Source organism: Arachis hypogaea, chromosome 9 (assembly GCF_003086295.3).
Source record: "Arachis hypogaea cultivar Tifrunner chromosome 9, arahy.Tifrunner.gnm2.J5K5, whole genome shotgun sequence".
Lineage (NCBI taxonomy): Eukaryota > Viridiplantae > Streptophyta > Magnoliopsida > Fabales > Fabaceae > Arachis > Arachis hypogaea.
In genome coordinates, this window is record NC_092044.1 from 118,315,806 (window position 1) to 118,327,475 (window position 11,670).

General features: G+C 36.5%; 2 protein-coding genes and 1 non-coding gene across 5 annotated transcripts; all 3 read left to right on the forward strand.

Moving 5' to 3' along the window:
* Positions 1-2,346: 2,346 nt before the first annotated feature.
* Positions 2,347-4,491, forward strand: LOC112712563 (uncharacterized). Of its 2 annotated transcripts, none has more exons than XR_011866243.1 (4): positions 2,347-2,661; positions 2,968-3,296; positions 3,709-3,884; positions 4,088-4,491. It is a non-coding gene; the product is annotated as an uncharacterized protein (transcript). The 2 variants fall into 2 exon arrangements; XR_003811841.2 differs by having other exon boundaries at positions 3,709-3,780.
* Positions 4,492-5,381: 890 nt separating this feature from the next.
* On the forward strand, positions 5,382-9,185 carry LOC112709620 (uncharacterized). 2 transcript variants are annotated; one of them, XM_029289291.2, is made up of 3 exons: positions 5,382-7,858; positions 8,196-8,255; positions 9,039-9,107. In XM_029289291.2, exon 1 carries the CDS (start codon positions 5,462-5,464, stop codon positions 7,760-7,762), a length of 2,301 nt encoding a protein of 766 aa, XP_029145124.1. In that variant the 5' UTR covers positions 5,382-5,461; the 3' UTR covers positions 7,763-7,858; positions 8,196-8,255; positions 9,039-9,107. The 2 variants fall into 2 exon arrangements, with proteins under 2 accessions (XP_029145124.1, XP_029145123.1); XM_029289290.2 differs by lacking the exon at positions 8,196-8,255 and having other exon boundaries at positions 5,383-7,858; positions 9,039-9,185.
* Positions 9,066-9,860, forward strand: LOC114923983 (ATP-dependent 6-phosphofructokinase 2). The gene has a single exon (XM_029289076.1). It carries the CDS (start codon positions 9,066-9,068, stop codon positions 9,858-9,860), a length of 795 nt encoding a protein of 264 aa, XP_029144909.1.
* Positions 9,861-11,670: the final 1,810 nt, after the last annotated feature.

Consider the following 11,670-nt stretch of genomic DNA (forward strand, 5'->3'; position numbering starts at 1 on the left):
GCAGCGACATTGATCTTCTACAGTATGGTGCATGCGAGAGAATGAAGAAGAAAAATAAGAGTTTCCTTGTTTGAGTGGTTTGATCATTGGTAATGAAGTGTTGTTGAATTTTAACCCAAAATAGCTAAAAGGATGTCGTTTGAAGAGAGATTAAGCGCCAAGGAAGAAATGATGTTATTTAATAAGGCTAGGTGTCAAGCCTGCTGTCACTTAACGTTCCAAGTAAGCGTGCTGTTAATGGAGATTAACAGAAGGGCTAACGTGAGTCACTTATTAAAAATTGGGGTTTAAATTGGGTCAATTAAAAATTCAAGGACCAAATTGAGTCTGTCCCTAAATTTTAGGGGCCATTTTGAGTATTAACTCTATTTATGATATAAAAATTTTAAATATTTTGAAGATTATTGTAACTTTATTAAATAATAATAGAGTTTAATTTTGATACACAGATATTGTAAAATATTTACAAAATTAATATAAAAAATAATTATTTTTATTAACGTAATGTTATGTGATTAGATTTATGTATAGTGTATCAAAATTAAGTTTATAATAATAAACACTAATCTTTTAGAATATTTTCAATTAATTTTTAATCGAACATTTTAGTTTTTTACAAATTTTAATTTTTTAAATTCGTTTTTAAATTTTTATTATACTTGGCAAATTAGTCCCGCATCATATTGTTTGACTATATATTGAAAATGAAAAGTAAATTCCTATAATAATCTCTAAGATTCAGGCCATTATCTGATGTGGTCTTCAATATCTCAATTTCACCGTTATAGCCTCCAAATATAGTTTTGGACATTATAGTGGTTCCTAGGCATCTTTTCGGTGATGACTCAACTACCGCAATGCTAACGTGACGTCATATTGTCATATTAGAGGGTCTAACAGCTAGCTTAGTTGGCACGATTCTAATTTATATTCAATTTGGTTCCTCCTTTTATATTTAACCTTAATTTTCTAAATCTTCAGAAAAGTTAATTTCTGTTTCTTCTTCATCGGTTTCTTCTTCTTCTCCTTGTTCGTGATATACATGATGGGTAGTAGGAGCACTGAAACTTTAAGAAAATTGCATATTAATACTTCCAAGAAATAAATAGTTAAACAAAATTTGCACAGTCAACTTTCCTTTGTTAATGCTTAAATTCACCGTCTACACCAACAGACCAAGGACTAGATTATTGTCAAGTCTACTTGCCACACTCTGCCTTTTATGAACAAGCTTCGTTGCATTCTGTTTAACCTTTTTGAGAATTCTGAACGGTGTCACAGTTGATGGAATTGGAATGAGCTTGATCTTTCATGTTAAGATCACTCCAAAGCTTGCTCCACCACCACCTTTAATGGCCCAGAAAAGATCTTCATCCATGACTTCCCTATCAAAAAACCTGCCAATCACATCAATTATGTGAGCATCGATTATGTTTTTAATAGAGAGTCCATATTTTCGAATCAAGAATCCATAATCACTGCCGCTGAATTGTCCTCCAACTCCTACAATAATGCATACATCTGCTGTAACAGCAAAAATTTTGGTTTTGGTGCCAATGCTAGAGTAAAGTTCACCAACAGTTGCACTAACTTTAACCCATGATACTTTGTTCTCTACGTCCACTTGGATCTTTCTAGAGTTTATGAAATTAATGATAACAAATGAAACTTGAGAGACGTAGGAGAGGTTCTCATAGTCGTGGCCGCCACTCCAAATTCAAATCTGCAAGCTATGGAGTTGGGAATAGATTACGGTAGTTTGAATATGGGAGGTTGCAGGGGTGTCATGATGACAAAGGATTTGGGAGTGTTGTATAATAAAAATCTGAGATTCTAAATGGATAATTGAAGTATTAAAGAGTAAGGTGAATTAATTTTGGTACAAACAAGTTTGGATAGTGATATAGAGTTATTATGGTATAAATATCGAAGGAGAAGAAGATGAAATTAAGTTTTTTGAAGATTTGAGATGTTAGGATTAAATATAAAGGGAGAGACCAAGTTGGGTATAAATTGAAACTGTACCAGCTAAGTTAGCTGTTGGACTCTCCAGCGTGGCAAGGTGATGTCACGTCTGCGCTCGACAACCGAGACATTAACAAAAAGATGTCTAGGGACCACTACAGTGTAGGAATGTTTAAAATCGATCTGGACCGAATAAAACCGGTCAACCAAATCAAAAAAATTGAAAACCGAACAAATCGATAATCGAACAAAACCAAAAAAATTATATTTTGCTTTTTTTTTGCAGTTCGGTTCGGTTTTCGGTTCTGATGCTGAAAACCCTAACCGAACCAAACCGAACCGACCACCTAAAAAACTCTAACAAAACCAACCCCCTCCCCCAAATCAGACCTAAACCCAGCGCCGCTCCTCACTCTCTAGTCTTTACCAGCGAAGAAACCTCAAGCCTCAATCCCCACTACCCCAGCCGAACCCCTTCCTCCCAGCACCCTCATCCTCCACCGTCCACAGCATCGTCGCCGACTCGCGGGCAGCAGCACAGTGGACAGCATCCTCACGGACGGCACCCACAGCAGCCTTTTGCGTCATTGCCGACAGCACCCAGCCACCCACAGCACCGTTTTCTCCCTCGCGGACAGCACCCAGCACCCACAGCGCCGTCTCCTCCACGCCGAGTTTATGGAGCCTCCGAGCCAGGTATTCAATTTTATTGTTCTATATATTTGTTGCTTGATTGTTGATTGTTGTTCATTATTTTATTGTTGATTTTTTGAAATTGCTAGTAATTGATGATTGTTGTTCATTGTTCATGGTTGATTGTTATTCTTTGTTCATTGTTGATTGATGATTGTTATTTATTACTGATTTTTTAATTATTTGTTCATTACTGATTGTTTAAAATTGTTAGTAATTAGGTTGATGAAGGTAGCTATTTTGTAAAGTAGGTCAATGTTGTTCTTTTTCCCCTTATAATATTTGAAAGAAAACTACTTTCTGTTTCAGGTTGGGGAGATTATTAGCAGATTTGAGAAGAAGGGATTTTACTTGAAAAGGTAACTTCTTTTGTTTTTGTTACTACTTAACACACGTGCTAACAATTTAGCTTAGAAACTCCACAAATTTTTAGCCTTATGCCGAAAGGCACTATGCTGACTTATCTAAAAAGCCTTTCTTTAATGGATTGGTCTAATACACTATCTCTGGTTCTATTGTTGCCATGGTCTGGGAGGGTAAAGATGTTGTTGCAACTGGCCAAAAGTTGATTGGAGCAACAAACCCCTTGGCATCTGAGCATGGAACTATCCATGGTGACTTTGCCATTGCATTAGAAGGTAACTATTTACTTAAACTCATCTCTATCTAACTGCATGGTTTCGTATGTGCTTTTCATAGATCTTAATGATAGGCCTGTTAAGTAAATTTCTGGTTGACAAGTAAAATGGTCAATGTTGTAATCTTGTTTTTGAAATAATTGGTCAAATTAATCATAAAATCAAGTGCACTTTAAATAAAGGTTGTAGTGGTCTATGTGTGTGGATCCTTTCTGATTGGAGTATTGGACTATGTTAGTTGTAGAATTTTAACATTGTTTGAATAAGGTAATCCCTAGAATGGGTCCTAAGAGACGATGCTGAAGATTCGCCTGTGACATGATCAAGTGCTTCACTTCCTAGAACTTTAGGTTTGCTTGCATTTAGTTATCTACCAAAACTTCTGTGTGCTGATTATAGTTACTTGTTATAGGGGTATTATAGGCGAGGTGCAGCTCATCTTGCTATGGGAAAATTCAAGGAGGCTCTAAAAGATCTTCAGCAGGTAATTATATGCAATTATAAATGTCTGTTTTCTTAAAAAGGTTGCAGGTCATGGCTCATTTAAATATAAAACTGTGGTATTGCTACAATGCTGAATACATACAGGTTGGTACTCATTGCTTTCATTTTTCATGTTTCTAAAATAATATTTCTTTTTGTTTGTTGTTGTTTGTGAGATCTTTAAAGTCATGCAATTCTCTTATTTATTTGATCTGCCCTTTCATAACAACTTTGATTACCTCACTTATGATATTATTTAGCATATACTGTCCAAATGTGTTTGATCTGATTTTCTTATATTAAAATAGGTCAAGAAAATGTGCCCAAATGACACTGATGCATCAAAGAAATTGAAGGAGTGTGAAAAAGCTGTTATGAAACTTAAATTTGAAGAAGCAATTGCTGTGCCAGAGCATCAAGGACGTCCAATAGCCGACTCCATAGATTTCCATTCTATAGGTACTATGTTAAATATGGCATCTGTTTAAAGTTTTGTTAGCAATAATTCAAAAATAGAAAGTGTGTTGAGCAAATATGGATACTTGTGTACCACATCTTTGTGCAGACAGAGTAGGACTCCAGAAAAGAATTTATGTTCTTAGAGAATGATTAACTTGAAAAGAAAGTTAAGTTTCGTCAATGATGTGGATTGTGTATTTGTGTTGTTATAGTAATGCCATTCAATGAATTAGTTTGGTTTTGTTCTTTCTAATTTGATCTTGCAACTTTGGTAATTTATAATAGTATTGTAGTATTTTTTTTGAATTGATTGAAAAAACCGAACAAACCAAATTAAACCAAACCGATTTTAATTGGTTTAGTTTGGTTTGGATGGTTTCGACAAAAAAACCGAACCAAACTGAATTACAGTTTAATTAAACGATCGGATCGGATGACATTTTTCTCAAAAACCGAACCAATCTGCACCGCGAACACCCCTATTATAGTGTTTAAAGTTATATCTGAGAGACTATAATGGTAAAATTGGGATCTCAAATATCACATTGAGTGGATCATTATGAAAATTTACTCTAAAAATAAACTTTAAATTTTTAAAATTTTAAAATTTTTATGTATTTATTAAATAATAATAATAATAATAATAATAATAATAATAATAATAATAATAATAAAGATGGATTTATTTATCATTTTATCAAAATTTGATCCAAAAATTGATATATATATAATAAAACAAACTATTAAAAATTAATTTGACAATTAAAATTTGTTGAATATTAAGTTGTCTAACTAAAAAATATTTGAAAATTGAGTTGGAATATTACTACTAATTTTTTATTAAAATTTAACATAAAAATAAAGTAATTTTAATATATTGTTAATATAAAATAATTTTATGCGTATATCTAAGTATGTAATACTATATTAACAAAAATAATCATATTTTATATTAGTCGACGAATATGACGGGACAATTTTATATCAAAATTAAGCTAAAAAATTACTGTCTAATTAAATAGAAATTATAAATTGATTTAATAATTTTTTTGGGTGAACCATTGATTTAGTAATTAAAACTTGATAAGATGTAGATTGTTAAATTGCACTGTTTTTATTTAAGAGATAAAGTAATAAAAAAAAATTAAATTGAATAATAAAATAAGGGAAGCAGCTCTTTCCCCGTTTAGCTGATTACAACCCTAAACCCTAATGCGATAAAAATGACCACCACCACCGACGCAGCCGCCGCAGCTTCATCGGAAGCTCAGCTGCTGAAAACGGTGACCACCATCCTCACCAGCCACCGTGACCCCCACACCGCGCTCAAACCCTTAATCCAAAATCTCACCCTCCCCACGGTGCTTTCCGTCCTCTCCTCCACCCAACTCCATCGCACCCACTCCGCCACCCTCCTTTCCTTCTTCCACATCCTCCGCCACTCTCCCCACCCTTCTCTCTCCTCCTCCCCTGAGCCCCTCCTCGCCCTCCTACCCGGCCTCCTCGTCCACCGCCGCTACTCCTCCGCCCGCTCCCTCCTCCTCAACTTCATCTCCTCCGACCACCCCCGCCACTCCCTCCACCAGGTCCTCGTCCGCCGCCCCCGCCTCCCGCAGCCACTCCTCGACACCTCCCTCTCCGCCTACGCCCTCTCCGACCACCCCGACCTCGCCTTCCAGCTCTTCAACAAGATGAAGCGCCTCCGTATTAAACCCAACCTCCTCACCTGCCACTCCCTCCTCTCCTCCCTCGTCCGCCGCCACCCTCATTCCTCTCACTCCATTCACCTCTCCAAGCAAGTCTTTAACGATTTCCTTAAGCTCGGTATAACACCAAACACCACCACCTTCAACATCTTGATCCATGGTTCTTGTCTTGATAATAATTTTAATGATGCTCTTAGCTTCATGAACCAAATGACTGATTTTGCTTGTTCTCCTGATAATATCACTTACAATACTATTCTTGATGCATTGTGTAGGAAGGGCCAATTGAGTAAGGTTAGGGAGGTTTTGCTAGAGATGAAAGGTAGCGGGGTTTCCCCAAATAGGAACACCTATAATATCTTGGTTCATGGCTATTGTAAGTTGAGGTGGTTGAAGGAGGCTGCCGAGGTTGTCGAGTTGATGAGAGCAAACGACATGGTACCGGATATTTGGACTTATAATACAATCATGAGGGGTTTGTGCGACAAGGGGAAGGTCAAGGAGGCGATTAGCCTAAGGGATGATATGGAGAGCCTGAGGGTGATGCCGGATGAGGTTACCTACAATACTCTGATTGACGGGTGTTTTCAGTGGCGGGGGAGTGTGGAGGCATTCAAGTTGGTTGAGGAAATGAAGGGAAAGGGAGTCAAGCCGAACGCGGTGACTCACAATATAATGGTGAAGTGGTACTGTAAGGAAGGTAAGATGGATGAAGCCGGCTGTGTCGTGGCAAAGATGGTGGAGAGTGGGTTTTCACCGGACTGTTTTACTTATAATACTATGATCAATGGTTATTGTAAAGCAGGAAATCTGGGAGAAGCTTTTAAGATGATGGATGAAATGGGGAGGAAAGGTTTAAAGATGGATACTTTTACTCTGAACACTATAGTGCACAGATTGTGCGTGGAGAAGCTGCTCAAAGAGGCATACGAGTTGACTGTGAAGGCTGCAAAGCGAGGTTATATTCTCGATGAGGTAACCTATGGAACTCTAATCATGGGATACTTTAAAAATGAACAAACAAACAAAGCTCTGAAGCTTTGGGATGAGATGAAGGAGAAGGGGATCATTCCTAGTGTTGTCACTTATAACACTATAATTAGGGGGTTGTGCCATTCCTTAAAAACTGATCAGGCTGTAGATAAATTGAATGAGCTTTTAGATAAAGGTTTGGCCCCCAATGAAGCTACGTGTAACATAATTATTCATGGTTACTGCTGGGAGGGAGCAGTGGAGAAAGCATTCTTGTTCTATAACAGAATGGTTGAGAACTCATTCAAGCCGGATGTTATTACATGTAACATTCTTCTTCGAGGGCTTTGCAAAAATGGTATGTTCGAGAAGGCCTTTAATTTATTTAACACATGGATCACTAAAGGTAAGCCCGTTGATGCAGTTACGTACAACACGTTGATTTCCGTCCTTTGCAAAGAAGCGAAACTTGATGAAGCATTTGACCTCATGACTGAGATGGAGAAGAAAAAATTGGGGCCGGACCGATATACTTATACTGCCATCATTGGTGCACTTACTCATGCTGGGAGAACTGAGGAAGCAAAGAAATTCATGTCAAAACTCCTAGAGACAAGTCCAAATATGATAAGTGAAGACACTTCACAAATGCTTGGTTCAGGCGACATGGATTACTCAGAACAGATAACTAATTTTTGTACTCAAGGGAAGTACAAAGAGGCAATGAAACTATTTCAAGAATCAGAGCAGAAAGGAGTTAGTTTGCATAAATCTGCTTATTTCAAGTTAATGGATGGGCTATTGAAGAGGCGGAAAAGCATATCGAAGGCCTCCTTATCAGATTAACACAATAAATTCAAATTGGCATTTAGATTCCTGATGTTCATCATGTTGAACCCATTTTATTGGTGGTTTTGCTGTGATGACGATCCATTATTTCATGTAAGTATCCAATTTTCCAACATTATATTAGATTTTGTGGCATTTGTATACTGTGACTGTGTAATCAATATTTTTTTCCCTGGTAATTATTATGGATGGTATCCATAGTTGAAGGTTAGAGAAAGTTATTCATGTCCTCAAGAGATGTTTTATATGCTTTATTATCTGCACAAACAGAGTGTTGCTTTAATAGAAATTATAGATCTATTCTCACACTGCAATCCATTATGCAACAGACATGTTAGGGGGTCTGAACAGAGTTCACTTGTTTTTTATTGTTTTAAATGATAATAAGAGCAAACTACCATTTGGAATAAGGTGCGTTCTGTTTTAGCAGGATTTCTTGAAGGATCAGAAGGTCCTTGGTTCTTATCCAATCTGTTGCCTACCCAGCATGGTCTGTGTACTGAATTTCACCTTGTTTGTTCATAAATACAATCGTGAATCCGTCTGATTTTATTGTGTAGCCACAAAAATACTGTATTCTGCTTTTCATGTTCGACTGGATCATTTATTTGCAGGCTGTCTTCTATATGGTTGACTTAATTTTTCTATTTTTAACATGGCGTCTGTCACAGTTTTACTTTTTGTTTTCGTATTTTCCCCTTCATCATGAAACCGAAATTTATAAATTGTAAGATGTCATTGTGCTTGATTTACATGCCTTGAAATGATCCTAGGAAAGTTGATCAACAAAATTATGTGAAATAATAAGTGGCTTGTTCAAGGCTGGTTCATAAGAAATGGCTCTAACTATTAAACTGACATATTAGTCTAACACGATTAAATTGTCTATTAGAGGATTGTGATTGTTAAACTGATTTTAAACTAATCTAATATATCATGGATATTTCTGAACTGAATGCACTTGAAATCAATAAGATTGAATTTCCCCGACTTTCTATGTGTGAGATTGGAGATTTCCAATGTAATCATTTCTAGACTTGATTTGCTTATTGTTAACTCGTGTTTTGGCTTTAACCACTCTTCCGAAGATCGCAAGTTCGCAACAAAAAGTTTTTCCTTATCTTCTTAAGCTTTAGTAGGATTCAGGTAATTTAGAATTTAGATAGCAAGCCCTCTTAAATTTATTTTTTCTTCTCACATAAGGTGGCTATATAGCATACATAATAAGGCATCCAGTATTTCTGAAGAACTAATTCACTGGGCACATCAACAGGTGTACATTATAGGTGGCGATGGGACTATGCGAGGAGCTGTGAAGATATTTGATGAAATTAGACGTCGCAAACTGAATGTTGCAGTTGTTGGAATTCCTAAGACCGTGGATAATGATGTGGGAATAATTGACAGATCTTTTGGATTCCAAACAGCAGTTGAAATGGCTCAGCAAGCAATAAGTGCCGCTCATGTAGAGGCTGTGAGTGCGGTTAACGGGATAGGCCTGGTAAAGCTGATGGGTCGAAGTACAGGGCACATAGCTTTATATGCAACACTTAGCAGCCGTGATGTCGATTGCTGCCTAATTCCTGAGGTAGACTTTTTCTTGGAAGGAAAAGGAGGACTTTTCGAATTTCTCGACAAGCGACTGAAGGCAAATGGGCATGCGGTGCTTGTGGTTGCTGAGGGTGCTGGCCAGGATATAATACCCAGAACCGATTCACAGAAGCAAGAAAAGGATGAATCTGGCAATCCAGTGTTCTTGGATGTTGGTGTGTGGCTGAAATCAGAGCTAAACAAGTGGTGGGCGAGGGAGCACCCGGATGAGTTATTTACGGTGAAGTACATAGATCCTACATACATGATTCGTGCTGTTGCTGCAAATGCCACTGATAATTTGTACTGCACACTTCTAGCGCACTCTGCAATTCATGGTATTATGGCAGGGTATACTGGATTCGTAGCTGGTCTTATTAATGGAAACTATGCATATATTCCATTGGATGATATAGCGAGTGCAAAGAACCCAGTCAATACAAAAGATCATAAGTGGTCGTGGGTGAGATCTGTCACCAATCAGCCTGATTTTGAAAGGAGCTAGAAGTTCAAACATCTAACTTTTCACAGACCCGTCTTGGAACAAAAACTATTCTCATTCTTAGAATATCATCTTATTCGTCTTCTCTGTGATTGTCATGAGCTCTGAACAAAATACACTACTTGATTCCTACATCAATGTTGCGGTTGCACCAGTAAGACTGGATTTACCAGATGTCTAAATTAGGGCCAACTTCCTTCTTTGTGGACTTGTGGTGGCACTCTAATCGGCAGATTGTGTATGAATTTGTAACAGAACAAAAAAGAGAGATTTTTTCAAATGTATTAACACCCTGAACTGTTTATTGGAAGATAATTCAGAGTTTTGGGGAGAAATGTGATAGTGGGTTTAGATTTAGGAGGAAAAAGGGTGTCTTATTAGAAACTTTCTCACTGATTCTCAATACAATAAGAAGATTATATCCCTCCCCCTTTTCCTCCTCTCCAAATTAAAATGCGAAGCTTCTAAATGGATTGGATTACTGTCAATATAAAAATATAAGATAAATTTGCCTTCACAATTACATTTTGGATCTCTGGCTAATAGACTTCCTAAGTTTTAACCATGTCAGGAACTGTAGCATTGTTAGTGTCAGAAGTTTTGAAAATGATCTGTTTGGATTCATGCCATTAAGTGATCTTAAGATTGATTAAAGACAAAACGTTCAAGGAAAAAAAAAACTCAACCAAAAAAAAAAAACTCTTCATTACTTAATTAGTGAATAAGCATGTTAAAGTGTATTTTTTATTCGAGTATCCTAATTATTTCATTTATTTGTAGGATAACAGGTTTGGGTTGCCTACATTGAATCTGCATGGCTTTTATGCAATACTGTGGACAACTCCATCAACATCTGTCGGGTTAGTTCTCATGATTTTTTTTTTCCGCTTGTTGCTTGGTGATTAGAACCAAACATCATTTGTTGATTTTTTTTTTCAAGTATACTCTGAATCTCTGATATGGGGATATCAAAATTTGGTCCTTCCTCCAAAAGTAATGTATTATGTATGGTTAAAGAGATGCATTGTCTCTCTCCATCTTTCATATGGCTTTTTCTTTTCAGTGTTTATGAAATCAAGGTCTCTCCTGCAAAAGTAGTGTGTTTTTAAAAGTTTGCATCCTTTATCTTCAATCTTTCTTATAGTTTTTCTCTCTTTTTTTGTTTCCACCTCACTTTTTATTACCGAACCCAAAAAAAAAAATAATTCTATCCAAGGGGTGAAAATAAGCTAGGTTGTCTTAAACAGGCCTCTTGATTTCAAATAGATGGCTTAGGCCTTGCCTATATGCTTAATATAGGGCCTTTTTTAAAGCCTAGAGTGATCATTTTTAAGATCAGGTATTGACCTAAAAGTCTATTAAAAGATCTAGGACCTTCAAACAAATTTACAATTTCAACATTTAACTTTCTAAATCAAATAAATAATGCATTATATATGAGTATAAGAATACTAATATAATATGCATTGTTTAGTTATACAAGTTGGCATGCAAAAGCCTAAAAAAGGCTTTGACACTGTAAAAAGTGGTCACCTTGGTGTCTAACATGTTTTATAAATGAATTAGGATCTAGTCCAAACTAGGACAAGGACCTATTTGAGTGCATGGACCAAATATAGGACAATCCCCGTCAGCATTCATATGGAAAAAGGGTTATGTCTTTTGTTTTTTATGATCTTTAGGACCATGTCTCAGTAAATAATAATTGTATTTTTGGGCCTCTTATAATAATTTGATCAGTAAGAACCTTTTATAGTTGAAGATCTTCATTTTCTTTTAGTTCTTTCTGGCAATTATGTATCTGAGTTGTGCA

Bases quoted from the DNA above. Each gene is read 5' to 3' on its own strand.
- LOC112709620 (XM_029289291.2), top strand. From the start codon at position 5,462: ATGACCACCACCACCGACGCAGCCGCCGCAGCTTCATCGGAAGCTCAG.
- LOC114923983 (XM_029289076.1), top strand. From the start codon at position 9,066: ATGCGAGGAGCTGTGAAGATATTTGATGAAATTAGACGTCGCAAACTG.